This window comes from Serinus canaria, chromosome 2 (assembly GCF_022539315.1).
Source record: "Serinus canaria isolate serCan28SL12 chromosome 2, serCan2020, whole genome shotgun sequence".
NCBI classification, from domain to species: domain Eukaryota; kingdom Metazoa; phylum Chordata; class Aves; order Passeriformes; family Fringillidae; genus Serinus; species Serinus canaria.
In genome coordinates, this window is record NC_066315.1 from 108704342 (window position 1) to 108726206 (window position 21865).

A 21865-nucleotide genomic window follows, 5' to 3' on the forward strand; every position below is an offset into this window, starting at 1 on the left:
GACAAAGTGCTTAGCATGATGGACATGATGTACAGGACCAGTTTCAATTTTCCAGCTGATTTAAGGTATACTCTAAAGCACACAGCTGGGGTAAACTCTTTAAGGCAACAAAAAAAATGTAACCACAAAAATGGTGGTCTCATCTTGCCCTGGTAGGCCAAAAAATGCTCCAAGTGACTGCTGCTGTTTCATCACCAAAGGGCAGAGGGTCTCAGCTCATTCTCAAGCTGTATCAGTTAATATGAATTAAGTGAGCCCAACACAGACATTGAACACAGGAGTCCCAGTTCCTGCTCTAATTTTAGGGAATTCCCTATTTCAAACTACCATCTTTATCAGAGCACTGCAGTAAAAGTATGGCTTTCTTAGTAAGCTGAAGTGCTTTTCTTAACCTTTCTGTCTTCTCTTCAAGGCATGACAGCAAAGAGAAGTAAGATTTTCTGTAAAAAAAGGTATTTGGTGATATTGGCACTTCACAAGGGAGCCGCTTGCTTGAATATTATTTATGTCTGCAATGAGTATGAAATATATGAAATAATTCAAAATCATATGAAATAATTACTTGCTGCTTCAAGGTTTTCAAGGCACCATAAAAAGGCCACTGCTGTGCACCCAGAAGCTGTCAAAAGCTCTGTAACAAACTGCAGTAGGCACATGACTAGCTGTGATGTGGTAAATGCACAGCTAACACTACTACACAGTTCAGCTTCACAAAGGAGGGCTTTGCCATGGAGCCCTGCTATTCCCCGCCGGAGAATTTGTAACATTTCATCCATACTTCAGCACCCTCCCTCCTCCCTGTCCTTGCAGCTCTTCCTTTTGTTTCACTGTATAGGAGAAACCATTTTTTTCCAAAAAGTCCTTTTACCAGAAAACCACATCTTTCCAGAATCGTGGATGTTAAATACCCCCACAACAGTGAGCAGTTCAAGCATAACAAAGGTACCCAGGACAAAAGTTGTACATGCAAAAATGCAAAGCTTATTAGAAGTAGGTGAAACTGTGTGGAAAAAAAAAGAAGGTGGCAGAATAGAAGCAATTCAAGCCTCTGCAAACCAAAGCATGTGCTTTAGCTTGAGGAGAGCTGTGACAGGTTTTACTTTTCTAGGAGGAAAAGCCAACACTGGGAAGCACAGAAACCTGGCAGTTGCTCATGTGCAAGCAGCTTTTGCCCTCTTCACCTTATAAGGTCCAGTCCATAAACACCCATCCCAGTTGGGGGTGGGGACTGGAGGCAGAGCAGCACTGAACCTGCCCGCAGGGGTTTATGCACCAGTACAATTTATCAGGGGAAATTTACACCTTGGACTTTGTCCCTTGCATGCTCCACAGACGCTCAGATCTCCAAAAGCAGCATGTGGCTTTAGAGGGTCATGAGGACCCAGGGACCAGAGTCAGACATGACCTGGTCTTACTGGCAGTTAACACATTGTTCTACTTTTTTTCTATATTATGATTTTATCTTTTGTGGTTGGTAGTCTTTTATTTTTTTGGTTTTCAACATTAAAGGAGGAAGAAGAAAAAAGTGAATATAAACTATCAAATATTGTGACGGGAGAAAGGAGCAGGAGGTGTGCTTTTTGTCTAAGTGGCTGGATTAAGAAGCATCTTTAACATCAATGACATACAGGTATTAAGATAAAATTACCAAATGCCTAAGCAATAGTTATTTTAATACAAGACCTTTTCAAAAGATGGAAACAAGAGACCTCTGAAAAGAATTATAATAAACAAGCTGCATTTAATACTAAAAAGGTATTTAAAGTGCCTAGTCCTAATATTTAATGGCTGGAAGTTTTCTTTTTTTTCTCTTCATTAAATCAGGAGCTTGTTTTTTGTGTGTTGCTCTGAATAAAGCTCTTTTTAACTGCACATTTTGGAAAATGATTTACAGAGGAAAATATTGCTGGTACTTTCGGGTCAAAGAATAATCTGTTTGTTTCATTGAATTCTTGGTAATGACAAATTGTCCATGCCTTTGAGTAATGGAAGCTCCCATTTTTATTATCTAAAGCATTCATTACTCATATATTTAATGTACTGGTATAATTTTAAAATAATTTGCATAAAATGTTTTTAAAATTGCTGGCTCAAGTGTCCTGTTAAATTGTGTTGCTTGGCTTTCAATGTATTTAACAGTGACTGTCTAACAAAAATATTCTTTATCAGAGACGTGGGACACTGAGATACTTTTTCGCTATTAAAAATGTGACCTTTCAAATGGTTCCCTCCAATTGCATACAGTCGATCATTCATTACAGCCAGAGTGTGGATTGCTCGCTTTGTGTTCATGTCCTGTTTTCGGGCCCAGACGTCCATCACAGGGTCATAGCAGTACAGCCAGGGGACATATTCTCCATTGTGAACACCTCCTGCAAAATAAATACACATCAGTTCATTAATATAAATAAAGACATTGTGCTGCAGCAGGAATTTAGCTCTCTGCTTTTGGGGTTCTGCCGTTGATTTATTTTTTTATGGTGGTTTTGGGTTGGTTTTCTTGTCATACAGCAGGAATTACTCAAGACACTGGCCTGAAATATAGATCTTGCCATTGTGAACGGCTCCTGCATGGGCTGCCAGCGGCTGTGGTAGCGAAGACACGTAGCGCCACTCGTTTGTCTCCAGGTTGTAGCACTCAACGCTGGACAAGTAGCCAGTTTCGTTTCTTCCACCGATGACATACAAGTTCTTGTCAAGGCGGCAGGCGTAGAAACTGGCTCTCCTGGAGGACAGGACAGAACAAAACAAACAAGCCAACAACAAACCAATTAGCCATGTCAAACATTTCTTTCCCCTCTCCAGCTGACTCCCTGAACTAAGAGAGCTGCTCCTTCGAATGCTACATCAGGGAGAAGTAGCTTCCAGGAAGCTTCACATGCTTACAGCTATCCTAGAGGCTGTGGCTGCTTTGCTAATCAAATACACAATGCTCCACATAAAAAAAATACTTCATTTTTTGTGTCAAAACAATTAGGCACACATAAAGCTGCCAGAAAATCCCCCTTCTCAAAGCTGTTTGTTTCTTTTTTACACCCGTGAAAGATAAAAAGGTGCTCATTAATGTATGGGGCATTACCTTGTAAGGGATACAACAACTCAGTAAGACAAAGTGAAAAATGAGGTAGATAATGTAACAATAATAAATTATCTTGACATTCACTTTCTTTATGGTCCTTCAAGGGTCATTGTTCCCAATTTACTAAGAGAACCAGATCATCAAAAATTTTCTTCAATTATTATTTTTTTCTTCTTTCTGCAGTACTGCAAATAGAACAACTTTCCTTATGCTAGCCACAACACTACATTTCCACCCTTAACTCAAATGAGGTCTGTCTCCAACCAGCCCTGAGAAAAGTTTTAGCCACCTGTCTGCTTTTACATGCAACTCAGGTGTGTAGGAAAACAATTAAGTTTTCTGGCCAGGACTGTCAGGCTTATATTAGTTTGTCTTCCTTGTGCCTCCAAAATCAATGGTGAGTGTTTGTTGCTGAAGTAAAAATTGAGCAGTAGATGATTTTGCAAGACCTTGGTAGGTGTAATCCACTCCAGGGAAAGCTCCCTGGATCATTCAGCAACAGGACGGTTTGCTAGAGTAGAGACCTTTAATTTCAAGCTGTAATAACATAAGGAAGAAAATTGCAAAAGAGCACAGCTGGGCTAGGATTTAGAGCTGAACAAAATATTGAATGACAGGAGTCATCAGTCCCCAACATAAAGTTTTCTCCTGGGTGGAACCAGAATGACATGGGAGCCCAGAAATGAGCAGGCAGGCCAGGCACAGCAAAGTGCAGCTCTGACAGCTCCTGCAAAGCAGGCACTCTGGAGTGTGGCTGTAGCTTGCCAAACCCTGCTCTGTGGCTGATTCAATGCACTCTGATTCCTGCCCAGATGCCTTAATTTGAATCTGGCAGCAGCTGCATATTTCACTCCTGAATCATGGAGTGAAAGGCCTTGAGGTCAGCTGCACCATCAAGGACTTGAACCTGCAGACCACTGCAAAGCCTTTGGATGAGCAGTGGTACACACAGAGCACAGCATCCTCAGTGAGCATCTTCAGTATGTCCAACTCCTCCTCAGGCTTCCCAAGAGTCATCCCGTGACCAGGTAAGCTGGCAAAGTCTGGCGTGCACTGTCCCTAACCTGACATCTAGCCAGGCATATTCAGAAGCTTTTTCTTCAGTGAATGCAGGAATAAGATCTTGCTCTTTTGCACAGCTACCTATTTTCACAAAATTTGTACCATCCTTTAACCTTTTGGAGAAATCTCCCTCTTAGTTAAAAGCGTCTGAGACTGGCTGGTCGTTTAGAAGTTGGAACAGAAGTCAGGCAGACACCAAGGGATACAGCCATGGAAACAGCAGGGTTGGCTGGGCATCCAGGGAATAGATTTGATGCATCACTGCTAGTTTCTGACCTTAGTTTTTGGATTTGGTTCACACCTGACAGGGCTTCTCACCAGCCAGGGTCACTGAACACCTCCTGTTCACCTCTTTGCTTTCACCCTGCCTGCACATGGGCAGCTTGGACGGTGTGGGACAGAACCCCTTTCTGAGTGGGGCTGGGAGCTCCACCACAGGGAAGACTTCTGAAAAAAACCCCGTGGAAATAGGAAGACAGGAATACTGGCAAGTGTCTCCAGATCAACAGATGAATTTAAAAAGACCATTTAATCTATCTGTCAGTGGGCAGATAGAAGCTGATGGCATATTCTGCTCTGCATGGTCGGGCAGCAAATTGTGCATCTATTTTTTTAGCCTGATATTCTATGGAAACAAAGCTAATTTGATTACACTCTACATGTACCCATGTCTGCCTACTGTTGTCTCTTAAAAAAAAAACCCTGCTGACTGATTTCACAATAATTTGACAGAGGCTATAGGTGCTACAGGCAATCAAGTGTGTTGTATAAGCTTTCTGAGAATATATGATGGGCCTGAGGCAACACAGCCCACAGTTGTCCCAAAAGTAGGAAAAGCTGCAAAGGTCACCTCCTATTAGAGAAAGTCTGCATAGTCAGCTACCCATTTTTCAACCCTCCCATGTCCAGCAACCACAAGGCACAAAACCAGAGGGTGCCTGTTGTCAGTGCTCCCACAGCCACTCCTCTGATCTTCTCTGGTGAACCCATTAACAAACTGCTCTCAGCATGTTTTGCCTTTTCTTTTTTTTTTTTTTCTTTCTTTTATTAAGTTCAGGTTTAATAAACAGAGGTAGACACAACTTGCATGCATTATTCTCTTAACTAGGGTTTAACTGATGATGTTCTCTGTGTGTACTCCTGGTTTCATCCACACAGTGTCACTATAAGGAGCAAAAATGAAAGCATCAGCATACTTCACTCTTCTGCTTGGATGTGAACATTCACTCAGTAGCTTCTGTCACAAATATTTTAAGCATTTTGGGTTTTTTTAGTTTTCAATGATACAGTGTGTAAGGGCATGCTGTTACAGCATGCAAAGGCGTGCTGTCAAGTGATGACTTTTAAACTGCTGTAAAATATGATTCAGATTAAACTATAATACAGCAATCTTTGCATGACAACGTTCCCCTCACTACTGAGAAGACACTATCCATTCTAATCAGGTAACTAGAATGTACCTCAGGATCTGAATATGGACAATAAGACAATTATTTTGTGATTTTCCTCAGGACTTGAAAGTACTCTATGCTCACTGGTCTCCTAAATGCTTTTCCTTCACACCCCTTCACCCAACCATCAACCCAACCAAGTTCTTCTTTCAAATATACACATATAAAAGGGAAGATTTTCCTCATGATTTTCACACATGATGAATTTATGCCCTGAAACACCAAATACAACTACCAGTCTGAGATTTAAATTTACCAATGTTGTTACTGATTGTCGCAATATCTGGACCTGATTTCAGAGTACCTTATAGAGTGCATGCTTTGCTTTTTAAAAAATAAATCATCCTAATAGGAGTTGACATTACTATTATTAAAGTCAAAGACAAAAATAAAATGTGAAAATTTTGTATTTCTTTTTCTGTGCCTTATCTCAGCTCACTCAGCCTCAGAGAGTACACTGACCTACTCACTTCCCACTTCCACTTGTGCTCCATCAGAACTTGGTACAATGCCATGCTTTTAGCTGGTCTTCAAACAAAAATTTTGAACTCAGAATGTAAGAAAAAGCAAGTTGTTTTAAATGTTGTTTTGCTCCACACACCTTGAAAAGCTCTGTGTTGAGCTGGCAAGGTGCAACAGTTCTGCCTGAGGTCTACAGCTGAGGCTCACACCTCAAGTTCAGATACAACTGCTACAAAGACTGCTCCTTCAGTAGCCATCATAGCCTAATGAAACTGTTCTCCAAAAACCTTCCTGTTGTTATGGCATCATCAGGCAGATGCATATTTCCAAAGCTTATGAGTCACTTACTTGTTCTCTAAACAACAAACTCCGGAAAATAGGACATATTTTTCAAAAGCATTTATATTTGGGATGTTCTTCAAGGGAAAAGGAACCAAACTCTAGCTTTAAAGAAAATACACTGGTGACATTGAATCTATGATGGGATTAGACTTTTCTTTATAGCTCACACAGTAAAATCAATCAGATATGGATTTTGGCATGTGAGATAAAAGTTTACTTATCAAATATTTCATACAGGTTTTTGACTTGAGAATATACTGCCTGTGAACGAGTCCCACATTTACCTGGCAGTCATTTCAAAGGAGCTATTATACTCTATGCAGCCAATTATTCTCAGACTAAAATTCCTAAATAGATTTTGACTTGATGGACCATAATGACTCAGAAAAACCCATTTAACAGTCTGTCTTGTCAATGGTGCCTGCATTATGCCAGCAGAGACAGGGCATGACCCTGTACTCCTAGCAGGGGGAAAATAGCCTGTTGACTTTAATGGGAACTTTATCTCACTAAAGGAGCTGGGAAAGAAAACTGCATAAAAGCTCTCTCTTATTTGCATGATCTTCTACAAACTGGGCCAGTCCATACCTCTGAAAGCTGCAATAACTCTGAGGAAGTCATTAGGACTGAGCAAACAAACCATCAAAAACATTTTAGAAAGCAAGTGTAAAATCTCTTTTTTCCAACAACAGGGCTAATGCTTAGGAGCCTTTAAAGAAAAACAACGGGCAAGCCCATGAGCTATGTGTCCTGAACAAAAGAGGTGACAATTAATGTTGTCATAGCAAAGCCCCTTGCAGAAGGAACTATGTATGAGTGGACCATTGAATTTCAGACCCTCTGCAGGGAGCTGTGGTGTTCATACATTACAGTTTATTACGGGCAGGACTGCAGGGCACAGCTGGGTTTGGCCTCTTGGCTGAAGGCAGCACCAGAGCACAGAGCCAGTCACCTGCTGCATGGTTTTCCAGGGAAACACAACTGGCCAATGTGGAGGTGGGAAAATTCCTACTGCCTCCTTTCTGCGACCCTCAGCTCCCTACTTCTGCTTTCTGAAGTTTGTCAGTCAAATAAACCCAACTGCTCAGCCAGCTGCCAACGCCCCTCAGGAATTTGGCTTGGAGATACCCAGAGGGCCTAATTAGGACTCAGGCTCCACAGAGGAGCTCCAGGCTCCATACAAACACCAGTTGGTCTCCTACCCAGTCTCCCTGCTCAGCAAGGGTGACTTGCACGCTGATGCCCACTCTGATGCTCACCCCCTTTCTCCCCAACACCTAAACTGGTGGTGACTCACTCTAGGAAGTTGAACCAGAGGGGAAGGTGTCCCGCTGTTTTAAAGTAAACAATCACAGCTATGAAGGTTATCCCAGTGTTGGTGGGAATGAGGGAGAAGACTAGGTGCTGCCAAAGCAGGTCAATCAAACTGAATCTTGAACAAAGGTCCTTCAAAAATTCTGCGGACTGATGTTTCACTCCTGGATATTTGAAAAAACAGCCATATTTCCAAGCATCTCATAAGACACACCTTGAATTACAACACTGTGCTGAATTCAATATATTTATGACTGCCAGACATCTGAATAGTGTAGACAGTCAACAAAAAAAAGAGAACTGTAATACTGGCATGGAATAAAGAAAGCATTTGAAGAAGACACTGTGATGACTTTTGTACATGGGATCCATGAGAAAATGGGTGTTTAAGTGAAGGAAGGACACTGAATATTTTCTTCAAATAACATTGTAACTTTGGATCTTCTGCCTTTGAGATTCTTCTTATGAAACATGCACAATTCTTTTCATGTTTATGGAATTTTTTCCTCTGAGGGTAGCATTTGGGATCCACAGTTAAATTTACGTCATCTTTACAAGTCATTGCTCAAGTCCATATCCACCCTTGCTCTTTGGTACACAGCAAGATTAAAACATGAGCTACTCTGATATGCATTTACTGACAGCAGCTTCACTCAAAGACCACCTAGGATTAAGAGTCCTCTGACAAGTGGAGACATGTTCAGGAGAGCTTTTCATAGCTGGTGTGGTGAAACAGGATGGAGTCAACATGTGAAGGTTTCAGTTCCCTCTAAGATATCTGACTATAATTACTGCTTGTTTACTGCCAAACCCATCATGACACTTCAGTCAGGGAACATGACAGGACACTATGGAGACTTCAGGAAAATCCTTCAGACTGTACTCAGGCAACCAGTAATTGCATAAAGTCCATGGCTATTTTGCGTGAGTTAGCACTGCAGGACTTGGCAACTGGAGTTCCAAACTTGGAAAGTTTTAAAAATTAGGGAGCAAATGGGACACTGCATGCTGCAGTTTTATCTGTGCTTTCAATGCTTCTATAGGCCTCCTCAGTCCCAGAACTAAGCCAAACCTCAGCTGCCCCTAGGATGAGAAAACAGAAATTGAAAAACACATAGCAGGTTTTTACCTCTCTTGCATGGGTGGAAGTTGTATCCAGCTGTTAAACCTGGGATCGTATCGGCTAACAAAGTTTGTACTGTGTTTCCCTGTAAAGATAGATTATTTTGACACTCAGCTGTTTGTTTCATGTATTTAACATCATGATTGTAATATATATTACATATACTTCACAAGTTGACACCTTTTATGAAGGGTTCCCCCTTTTACAACAATGTATGATTACACTGTGTGTACAGTAATAATTCAACAAATGGGGCACTGCAAGGCTTGAATTAGCAGTCACTAGCAGTAAAAGCAGATAGCGATTATTCTTGGTCTTTGTAATAAGATCTTGAAAATGTGTATTTAAATTTACTTACACAAGCTGTGGTATTTTCACAGCCACAATAAATCACAGCACTAAACAAAATTACTGCCCAAATAGGGCATCCCCACAGTATTTTTATGACTAGAATTTTGTCAGGTAAAAAAATTAAGAGGAGAGCATGTTTTTTTCTTTCTCCTTACATCCTCTCTGTGTGGAACATAGCAAAAACCCATTGTGCAAATAACCAGGAGCTGCATAAGCCATCAGCATGGGGTATGCAGTGTTTGCACTAGATAGTTTATGCTACCATGTACTTTCAGTGTAAGTCAGAAGGAATTACAGAGGTGCATCGAAGGGGGAATACACTCTTAGGAGTTTTATTCCAACTCTGTTAGCTAAAATATGAAGCATGAGCAACATACACCAGCTAACTAGCTTCTCCCTGCTGTCAAGCCCAAGAACTGTGTTCATGTCTTCACGATATTAAGATTTCACCTTATTTTACATGCAGATTGACACCAGAGCAAGAAAACTGAAGCAAGAGAGTGCATGGCAATTTCCTGTAACACCTGAGACTTCAACAGATGAGCATTTTGAAAACAGAAACCTTTGTTTATGTATGTGTGACTAAAAAATTGAATTAGAGGCTTCACAGGCCAGCAGAATAACCTAACTGCGTATGTCACAGTTCTATAAATGGTCACTGGGCATTCTACAAGATGAATATTTTTGCATCAGACAAGCCTCTGCAGGATTGGCTCTCTTTGCCTGCTCCATTCCACACTTACTTCAGCATGCGTAAACAGACCATCAAGACAGTAGAGAAGAAAAACAATACAGCTAGAATTTATAGTCGTAATAATTTAAGTTCATGTTCTACAAGAAAACAGAGAAAGAAACCACACTGACTGCTTTGGAAGTAAACTGAATTCCTCGCCATGTTATAAGCATGTTCTATGTGAGGAGGGTAAAACAGAAGACTGATGAATAATGCAGCATTTCCCTTCAAATCCAGCATGGTGCCTAACGAGGACCATGCTGAGCGCCACTCCAAGACGTGACCATCTCAGCACCACCTCAAGACACAGGGTGAGATTCCCCTGCTGTAAGGGCAACTGGACATTCTGCCATTAGGCTTAGTGAAGTGAGGCTTTGATTTTGGTCCTTCTCTGGATTCCCTTAGTCTACACAGACAATTTAGAAAGAGAGGCATCGAGAGCTATAGATTCAATAAGCAGCAAAACAGTAGCAGCAAGCTTGAACAGGTTCTAGGTTTCACTGTCTAAGACATTTACTAACCTCTTTGTATTTCAAAAAGCAGGAATTCAAAATAATATAAATATTGATCCTACGTGTAAACTTCTATTTTATTTTTTTTTAGGTTTTAAGGCTGCTGTATTAAACTACTTCTTTCAGAGTTACTGGGACTTCAGTGCTCATTAGTTATGCAGCAGCTTGTTCATTGTTGTCATACAGATCTATAATTTGGCTGCCTAACACGTGTCATACACATACTACAAACACCATGTATGTAGAAGACTGTAAAGTGCAGGGTAGAAGAAGAGTTTAGCAAGCCTAGACTGGGAGTGCAGGATACAAATCTTGGTCCTTCACAGGAAGGGAGATGAAATCAATCTAGAACAGTCACAGAGAAGAGCTACTATGGCAACAGGAAGAACAGAAAGTTTACCTTATGGCAGGAGACAAAGAACTTGGCCTGTTGCACCTAGAAATACAAAAGCTGAAAGGGGATAGGAGTGCTGCCTGTAATACTTTAGAGGAACAAATCTCCAGGAGGGGAAAAACTGTTAAACTAAAGGCCAGCCTTGGCATGAGAACAAGGTGAATTAGACAGTCAAAGAATACACTTTATTGGATATCAAAATAAGGCTCCTAGTCATTTAGAGTAATTTGATTCTGTAACAGCTTTCCTAGAGGAGTAGTGAGGGCTGGAAATCCAACTGCTTTTCAAAATGTAGCTTAGAAAATTTACAAAATGGGATTGTATGATGCCTGTGACTGCAGGAAAAGGACCTGGTTAATCTGCCTGATTTAACTGGTTTGACTGCAGTTCAAGTCCAAGTCTGGAGTCCAGTTTGAAAGAGAACTCTATCTATGTTTTGCTTTGCTCATCAGCCAGGAGATTGCACATCTTAACATGCACCTGTTCTATCAGAACACAGAACTTGGGACAAGCAAACAAAAATCAGGATGATGGCACAAAAGGAGGCAGATACTGCTCTCTGCTCTGCAGCCATGCTAGAAGGTGACAGGCTCTGAAGGTTATGAAGGTTGGTCTTAAATCCATGCCTGTGTTGTGCACCCTGCTTTCATCAGTGTTTACTCATGCAAGAACCCCTTGTGACTGGAAAGGCATGGCTACTGGAGGATGTAAAAAGTGAGAAAAAATGTCTCCCATACTTTGTGGGTTGTCAGGAAGTCAGTGGAGCATGAAGGAGGCTTGAGCACTCCTTGGGGTCCACACAGTTTCTCAAGAACCAGATGGCCTGATGGCTAAAGCAACGTCTTACCATTGCCACCATCTCTAAGAGAATTCTTTACATTGGAAAAAACCCCTGGTATAGTCTAATTTGAAACAGAAGCTTTGTAAAGCCTTGGCAAGATGATTCCACGTAGGTCCATCTGAAGTCCATCCTGTGCTCTGAGGATAGCAGACAAGGGCCTTTACATAAATTCAAGTGGGCGTGTGAGAGTTGCTCATGTAGCTGCACATTTAGAGCAAAATAAAGAAAGAATATGGTTTCAAGAAAGAATATGCCCAGCACAGGATGTAGTTTATGATTTCAGGTCCACTTTCAGTGACAAGTAAGATCCATTTGATAAAGAGATCAGTACAGCACTGCTCATACCTTTTTTATTGCTATCTTCTCTATGGAAAAAATCCCAGCACTGGTATTCACAGGTCAGGGAAATTGGAAGATGTCTTCAGCAACATCTTCAGCCCAGGAGTTGACCCAGATCTAGGCAATCTCAGGCCTTAGGTACTATTCATCTCACAAACAACTGTGTTTGACTCCTATCTCTGAAGCAAGATATGTACCCCTTCTACCATCTCTCCATCACCTTGTAAGTCAGTTTCCACATCTTTGAAATGTGAGTAATTATACTTCTTTTCTTTTACCCTTCATGTGACATGGTCATTTAATTATAAACTGTCTGGAACAAGGTCTGCCTGTCCATATGCCTACCACCAAATACAACAGGGGTCCTCACTGGATGGATGTGGCCAACGATCCTAAAAGAAATTGTCGTTAGTGATACTGTGCTGTCTCCTGCTTCAAATAAAAGATATTCAACAATATTCAACAATAGAACTAAGGGGCCCTTCTCCTAAGACATATAGTGATATTCTTAACTACACCAGAAACGTGCTTATAGGGTGGCCCGGATTGTTTGTCTCAGGTTTTAGGGAGTGAACAGATGTAACAATTTTCTATAATTTGGTTTGGTGCAGATGCTGAAATGGGGCATTCACAATAAAATATATGCAGTATATGTAATTTCAGCTGGATCCTCTGGTGTTTTAAAGTAAAAATGTGTACCTGCAAGCTGTTTTATGGTTTCTCAGTCATAATTATCTCTGTTACACAGACTGCTACAACTACAACTCTTTCTTCATGTGCAAGCTTTTTAACAGTGTCTTGACAATTCTGTGAATTTTGCAAGGCATGGTATTCTCCTTTTGCTTTGCTCAGAAGCCTGTTAAATTGTTTAATTTCTCTTTGCGGTAAATTTATGAAGTAATCAAATGAAAGAAGGTAGCAGCAGATAATCTATATGAGAAGCTCTTGCACAAGACTGAAAAAAGGATCAGTTTAAGAATCTCAAAGTCTAGATAATTAACACATTAACAACTTGAGCTGCGAGTATCTTGTTTGACAATAGAAAAGAAGCATTCATCTACTGCAATTGCATTATTATATTATGACTGGAAGGAGCCTGGAAATGAAGGTTAAAATTCTTAACAGCTGCTGCCTGGTGCATGCACTTGAAAGAGTCTGTTCTGCTGCCTGTGGCATTTCTCAAGGGATGTGGGAGCTGATGAATGACAGAGATGCTAATGCTAAAGTACCAGATATTTATTACATCAATACCAAAGAGTAGCCTTTACTAGGTTCAACAATTAGGCTGAAGGTCCTCAAAATCCCTTGCTAATCACTACATCAGCTGACCTGGCAGGCAGGGAGGCACAGGAAGGCAGATGCTCCCTTTGCCTTTTAGTATTCTACACATACCGTTAGGGTTCCACTGGTCTTCTCCTCCCAGCACGAACAAGAAGTTTTCCACTTCCACGACGCAGTGATGGGCACTGTTGTATGGCATAACTGCAAACAAAGCAAGAATTCCTTGTCAGCTCAGGACGCTGATTTTATCAAATATTTCCTCTTTACCATCTGTACGAAATAATATGAGAATGTCACCCCAGGCATGTATGAACACTGACTTTAGCAGCAGACAAAGCCACTTGTTAGTAAAATTATGCAATTTAATGTTGCAAATAATTAAGGAAAAAATCTGGAATTCTGGTCCCTCAGTGTCCCCTCACCTGCCCAAGTACTATATATACTGATCTAAAAAGAACTTGTAAAATGGGGTGAAGTTGCATGATATTTCCCTGAAAATAAGCAAATGCTAGAAATCCTAGTATGCTAGAAAACATTAAAAAAACCTCAGCCATGCTTTGTTCTGCTGGTAATGTTTCCACAAGAAGAGTCAGTATGTTCAGTAGCTTTCCATTACACAGCAATGAACAAGCAGCATTTCTATACAGTTTTAAGTTTTTAAATTAAGGTCCTGCTGATTTAATGCCTTTTGCAAATGTATACGCTTAATTTCCTGTACAATGTCATTAGCAGCACAATCACACATCCTCTATTCATCTAATCAGGAAGCCCTTTGTTAACAAAGATCAAAACTGTGGCATTAGGTTTGCAATATCCCTTTTTTGGTGGGGAGGGGGGGAGGTATCATAATTACTATGGACCAGCTACAGATGCAAACATTTCTTAATATTTACTTTTTCCACTGCAAATGGTAAAATGCAAAAACAAGGATTACATATACATGGCACACATATTACTGCAGTGTGCCATACCCACTTTAATGATATTATATACCCACTTATGATATTATATAGAAAATGTGAACTTATACAGCATTAGTTTCTATACCACATAGAGTAGTTTTGGCCCAGTGGCACCAGTAGGAAAAATGATGTCCTTGTTCAGCTCATCATATGGGCACCTTAAATCTAGGTGAGGACAAATGGGGAGGTGATGTGCATGTACAGGCAGGGAACTTATTGCTTGACACGGATCAACAGAGCACTTAGGAAACCAGTGCAGTGGGAAATCAATATGACTCAGGGCCAGCTCTTACTCTGTGCTCTTTTGCCAATGCCAAAAAAAGAAAAAAAAAAAAAAGAGGCAGCCTATCTCACACTTGGATTATTTTGGGTGATATATCTCTCATTTCATTTGTTTTATTATCTTTTATTTTTCTCAGAATGCAGTTGTGCAGTATAGCATATGCAAATAATAATAAGAAGAAATACACACAGCTTTGCTATTTAGGACACATTTTCTTAAAGATCAAGTGGGATCATTTAAGCTTCTTACTGAAGTTTTTGCCCAGGCAATGATGAATAAATAAGGTATGTTTTTAGTTTCTAGTGAAGGTCGAATATCTTTTTCATAGTCTGTGCTCTTACAAGTCATGTAAGGGAAGCAGTTCTTAAATTCGGCAGCCAGCTACAGTGAAAGTTCATTAATTAAGGTTATTTGTTACTGATTCAATTTATATTAACTGGGAACTAATCTTATACTAGACACTGCAAAAGATTTTATACTACCCAGAGATTCCTACGGTGGGATGAAAGAATGAAGTCCATTTCTGCTATCTTTTGAGACACCATATCATCATTATCTCACTCTTTAGTCTTAGACATTTTCCTGTTTTAAAATCTCTCTCAAAACCACAGAACTCTTCTTGATTTTGTGGATGCTTGTAACAAAAAAAGAATTTTGTCTCTCATGAGAAATTTGCTGTCTTTCTTAGATATTTTTTGGGACCCTTCCTCTCAAGAAAAGACTCCCCAGGATCCCCAGGATCAGCTGTAAGGGCTTCAAGTTTTAAGTAATACAGTGCTCTGTTATGGTTTGCAGTTAGGTCCAAGCTGCTGGTTGCACTCTCAACCTCTTCTATTGGTCAGTCTGGAGAACTCCAGCATTTATAGGAAAAACTGTCTGCAGGCAGCACACATGCATATTTTTTCCATTGCATTTTCACTTTTGCAAAAATTTGCGTTTATTTATCCACCATATTGACACAAACAGAATCAGCAGAGGAAGAAATTCTGCTTTAAGCTTTTCTGCTGTTACCATGCATATAAGGTATGCAGTAAGACTCCCATAATTATTATGATAATTAAACCTTGAAAACTAATGGCTTAATCCTGGCTCCTACTGAAATTGATGGCAACATTCCCACTGATACAGGATTGGGCCCAAACAACCCAAACTACCGTCCATAACTCACAGGAAAGCTAAAAGGAAGCTTGCCTTAGAAAGAAGGGTAGTATTTGGCCTTCAGAAAGAAAGGTGACTGCAATAAAACACTGCAGACCTTTACTGTGACCTTTGTTTATTTCAGAGCTTTGGGGAAAACTGTTCTTAGTCTCATGAATCTACCCATGGGACTGAAGGGAGCTGGACTAAACAGGGAGAATGAAGAAACACTGTGGACATCTATGAGGGAAAGGACTCTAACTGAGAAATCAACAACCTCACAGTCTTTCTCCTTGACCCCTTAGAACTGGGAGTTATACACAGAAATAAAAACTATGTGAATGAACAATTTTTTTTTTCTGTTATAAAATATCCCTTGAAAGCACAGAAAGCTTGCACTAATAACCATGCTTCTTGTGAATGTACACCCAGATAGGACCTAATTTTTCATAGACAACAGTCAAAATTACATGGCAATGGGCATGTTAAATTCAGTATCTGATAGCAGCAATCTTCTCAAACTCACTGGGCTTGCCAGGGTATAACTGGAAGAGTTTGGCCCATCACACAGTCTGGCCAAGCTGGTGCTTTCATTAATTTCATATGAGTCTTTGTCTGCTGTTTGGCTTTAATAGTGTGAAAATCTTATCTTCTCATTTTTTTATCTCAACTCATTGGAACACCTGCCTGCCCCACAAAAAGGGTATTTGAAGAGAAGTTTGTATGCCACGCTCAAACACAGCCCTGCATGAGTTTTTAGCGTGTCAGTCAGTGAGTTAGAGGGAAAGGGTAAGGAGAAGCTAATCAGGATGAAATGAGATTAAAGGCTGTCTAATTTTACAGCAACTGTGATCCATCAGCCACTGTGAAAGTGACAGTGGAAATGAATGATGGAGACAGACAGGTGGGGCTGTACATTTCACTGATTTATCCTCAAATGCACTGGGCCTTATTTTATTGAGTGAACATGACCGCATTTATCATGACTGTCATCTAAACCCACTTCCCTCCATTTAAAAAGGTCACTTTACTAGGAGGGAGTAGGATAGAGGCACTTTCAAAACAGATTTAAAATTTAATAACACATGTTTATAAAACCCTGGGCAAAAATTCTTAACTTTATTAAAGACCGATTTAAAAAGAAGGTGAAAACACTGTTAAAAGGAGGAGAAGATAAAAATAGCCATGGTCATCTGAGAAACATGCCAAGGTGATAGGTGACAGGGAAATATGTGAGGTAGACAGATATAAATAGAGTAGTTGCAGTGGGCAGAAACCACCTCTCCTAAGTCCCTGCCCCCCACACACATCTCCCAAAGCTCAGGATACCCATGCTTTCCTGCACCAAGAGCACAAACAAGTGCAAACAGCCCTGCTGAAGACAGCACTCCCACCAGCCTCCTTCCCATGCACTGATGTATGATTGGTAGGAGACGCTTGGTAAGGTGGGAGGAAATTTCTCAGGTACAGATATGTAACATGAAAAGCTGTCTAGGTCAAAACCAAATGGAAGATTTATACTTGAGAATGATCTGGAAGGCAGTGGAGTCCAAGACTGAAGTGGTTTTTGCTAGGAAATATTTCAGTACACAAACATCAGTGACATTGTGCAGGAGGTGACACTCAGTTGTTCTTCAGACACAGATGAGAAGGAAGACACAGCAGCACTGCATATTAGGATAGATATCCCAAGAAGAAGTTCCTCACGTATGCCAAAGCTCATCTAACAAAAAGCACTAGACAATGTTCTGGGACCTAATGCCAAAATAAGAGACTACAGGTTATAGCCAAATGCTCATGAAATTAAACACTCTCAACTATGAAGCCTGTGAGGTCAACCAGATGCAATGATGCTTCAAAGGCACCTCCATGAGACACCTCATGCACCTAACAAGCAACAAAGTGTGCTCTTTGTCTTACCCAGTTTTGCCTAGTTTCTGCCAATTATTGCACATTTAGGAAACAGCATCTGGTTGTTCACCACAATTTAATCAAAGGGTCATCAATTCCTCCTCCTCCTCACACCTTTCCCCATCTATTTTCACTTCAACACTAACTACCAGGGAAAAAGGGAAAACTAGAATAGCACTTCTCAAGACAGAAGGAGAATGAGCTCAGGTCCCAGGAGATCTGAAATCTGTGATACAGGCTATACCAATCCCTCTGCTGTGCTCAAAACTCCTCCAGAACTTCCACTTGATTCCTCTACTCAAAAAAAATCCCCAAAATCCAAACCCAAAACCAAAACCAAAAAAAACAAGCAAAAAAAAAAAAAAAAAAAAAACCCACAAAAAACCCCCAATCCCTAACCAAAAAAAAAAAAAAAAATCAAACCACAACAACAAAAAACCCCAACACCATAGATTTCTCACTGCCCTGAAGCAGTCAGCTGCTTTAGATACAGGAGGTACTGTAAGGAAAGGCCAGAAATCTCTTTCTCAACTGCTGCACAGCTTGAGCATAGCCCCTTCAAGACTCAGTTCACACCAAGAAGTCATGCTCAGCATCTCTAATGACCTGTGCAGATGACGCAAGAGAGTGTTTCCAGAACAAAGATGTCATTATCAGAGGACATATGGATTCAATAATGACCTTCCACAATATTAACAGCCTATCCTATTGACTACATAATATTCAACTACCGCTTCTTGAAAACTGGTTATTTCCACAGCTCTGAAGAGGGCAGTGCAATGAGAGATGTCCCTTTCCAGCACAGAAGGCACCCACAGACTCACTTAAGGAGACTGTGATTTGCTCATGGCAGAGACACATTATTCATGCAGAGACACAGTATTCATTTCATTCCCAACGCTATCAGCAAAATGCTGGGCAGACCACAGCTGCTCCAATTATTTCCTGAGAACAAAATATCAGATACTGTTCACCTTTCTGTGTTTCATACATCATTTGCAGAAAGACTACGCATTTATTACAGAATGTTACTCGTTATTTCTCACCAAGGAGGTTATATAAATAAACACTATGATTCCTCTGTGAATTGTTCTCTTCAATTGTTTGTTATTTAATAACTGTGGGGAAAGACTGACCACAACAAGTATGAAATTCTAGCCTCGTTGAACATGGTGGTAGCTTTGCACTGGCTTTAAAGGCATCAGATATTCATCCACTTGTATTTTCTGCTCAAAAGATAATGAAAGAAAGTTAAGAGAATGATCAACACAAATGGGAAAAACCTCCGTTAATATTCCTAGCCAAACTGCATTCTGTCACCTCAAATTCAAGGAAATATATGCAAAGTGTTTTTTCTAGTAACATACCAATGCCAGCCTTGAGTCTGAGCTCAACTCATTGGGGGAAGGCTGGCACCATCAACAGCAGTTACCATAAGCAGAAAGTCTTATGATGAAGCACTGTGTCTCAAAGTCACCTTTGAGGGAATATAACTGATACAGTTCTGGTCCACTGCACCACTGAGAACAGCTCAGCTGGAAAACTCACCACCTCTTTCTTCCCATGCCAGCCTTGGGGCAACTTCATTCAAGCCATCACAAGTAGGATGGGCACAGAGCTGCTGAGTTCATCTAGGTTACAGTCCATACTTCTACTGAGGCTACAGGATAACATAAGCATCAAGAAAGAGTTATCTGAGCAGATCAAAGTCCATTCACAGTGAATGATATTTCATGGTAATTACAATATTTCCCATTGTGAAGATATTTCTTAACAATTTTTTTTTCTTTCAACTGTCAAGAGTTATTCTTTTATACATTCAGCCAGGTTTTTTAACACCAGCCAGGTTTTTCCAGAGGTCATGGAGTTCCTTTCTTAGTTGTTTTAGTGAGCTAAAATTTTCGTATGTGAGCATCTACAATAAGATACTTAAATTCATGGTGAGACAACAGATCAGGCAAACATAACATCAGGAATAGCTGGCATGGTCAGCTCCCTCCTGAAACAAATTGTTTAAAGTTACTTGGACACAAGTTCTGAGTGCAGACCTGTCTGTTTCTGCAGGTGAAATTCATCCTATGGGAGAATGTTCTATTGGGTTTTCAGCAACATATACATTTGGCAGTTTGCATGGACCAATTTTATCCATACATTTTCAAAGCTGCAAGCACCTATTTGGGTAAAGCTGTCTACTTGGATCAACAGTGTTTAAATAAGGTAGATAAATACTGCACTCCCACCTTAAAATCTGATATTCCTGTATCAAAAACCTGACACAATCTTCCCCATGAAGTGCATAGAAAACCTATTCACACTCTGCTGTGCTCCCCTGCTGCCTCCCCCATGGGAATGACTCTGTGCAGCTGAGCTGCTGATGCAGGTCTGAGAAGCTCACGTAAATGAATTCACCAAAAATCTTGGCACAACTTGGAGCAAAGGATGTAAAGCATGGTCCTGTGGAAAGGTTCAAAGTGACAATTTTTCTTGTTTCATTACTCCCTGCTTACCCACTGACCTGCTGAAGGTTGCCCCTCACCATCCACATGCCCCACAGATTTCCAGAGAGCATTTATCAAGAGACACTTGTCCACCACCATGAGTTATGCAATGCTACCTCAGTGATGGCTGCCCCCCAGTAGAATATCTTGTGTACCTACTCAGGCCTGGGTTTACAATCGCTGAAGTGGAGCCCAGAATGTATTCCTGGGAAATGACATCTCGTCACATCATAGCAGTCTCATGATGTGACATTTTGCACAACAAAAGCTTCTCATGGACGAAATGATGAATAGTCCCTGATGGGAGAAAACCACTGCAGAGTTGCCAGAAAGCTCTGGAAAGAAATACTATTTTGTCCCAGAGGGGGCTTTCAGATTCTCCAAGATGTCAGCTCAAGGACATGCCTTCCCTTCTCCAACAGTGCCATGGGGCAGAACACTGTAACCAGGAGTGGTGTGTTAATGCCCAGCTGCTGGTGACCAACTGTATTCATTTATGTCCCAGTTTCCATTTGACCTTGAGATGCACACATTCTCCTGGTCTCCTCTGAAGGCAACCTTCCAAGCTCAGAGCAATCACATCCCCTCTTTGTGTTTCCCTGGCTGTATCCTGTTGATGCTTCTTGGGGACCCATGTCTTTAAAGACCTTCATCACATGGACCAGTATCTTCCTTGGCCTCTACCACCCCAAGTCTTTCACAATCTTCTCTCTCAGTCTCACTACTTCCTACTCTGCTCTCAGCTCTTGACTGCCATACTTTTTTAGGGTTATTAAGGGTTTTGTTTCTTCCCACTAACTCTCAAAGTCATTCCAGGGAAATAAAAATGTGATTTTCCATTTGGAAAACTCTACATGGAGGAAGGATGTACCCATATTTCACCCTATTAAAAAAGCAGTTTTGATACACTTAAGTTCATTCATAACAAATGAAATGGAATTAATTGCTAAAATTCACTGCTACAGATTTTTCAAGTTTTCATTTTAAATATTTCAATATGTGTAAAAGAAAGGTTTTGTTTATCATAAAGTCCAGCCTATACCTAAAGCACTAGACCTAAAGCAGAAGATGGTGGAAGGATCTGTCCAGTGACTACCACCTGGAAAAAAAATCTTCCTTTCCCAGAAGATATCTACTTCATATGGGTATCTGAAGAAAAGTCTGAAACTCTAACATGCCGAACTTCCAGCATGCCAAATCACAGCATGCAGAAGGAGGACTGTCCACATAGTAGCTGGACAGATACAAATACAGAAGGAAGCACAAGGGTTGAACCACATACATTAGGAAACACCAAAGACTGCTTTCTCCAACAGAAACAAGGCAGAAATGTTTCTCTCCTAGACCTCTTTCCACAGCTGAGCTCCTAAGGAAGGAAGAGACAGACACACAGAAAATTTTCAAATTCAGGGTAGGAAATTACATAGGCAGAAAAACCACACACTTAGGCAAAATTTGCACAGATTTACTTTGTAAATCTATACACAGAAGGCAAAATCAGTATGTATAGCTGAAAAAAAATCCATTAATAGATGTGGACTAAATTGATGTTAATTTTCTTCTGCTTTGTATAAAAACAGTACTGTTTAATATTTTCATAAAAAAACAGTCATGAAAAACAGCAAGACTCAACACAGAGAGCAGACTAAAGTAAAGCTGTTGTGATCAATCCCTAAGACTTAAAATATACCTAACTGTATATTTTATAATATAATAATATACTTAATATACGTATCCTCATGCAACTTGCATCTTTTGTTGAAGACATTTATTTTGCAAAGAGAATTGTT

The 21865-nt window shown here is 40.4% G+C and overlaps 1 protein-coding gene across 1 annotated transcript in view; it reads right to left on the reverse strand.

Moving 5' to 3' along the window:
• KLHL14 (kelch like family member 14) overlaps window positions 1-21865 on the reverse strand; it is a 56876-nt gene that overhangs the window by 1422 nt on the left and 33589 nt on the right. Inside the window, exons 3-6 of the mRNA XM_030227641.2 lie at window positions 13396-13485; window positions 8840-8918; window positions 2535-2725; window positions 2214-2372 (exon numbers count right to left, since the gene is read on the reverse strand). Coding sequence (XP_030083501.2) covers window positions 2214-2372; window positions 2535-2725; window positions 8840-8918; window positions 13396-13485 — 519 coding nt within the window. The remainder of the gene's footprint in view (window positions 1-2213; window positions 2373-2534; window positions 2726-8839; window positions 8919-13395; window positions 13486-21865) is intronic.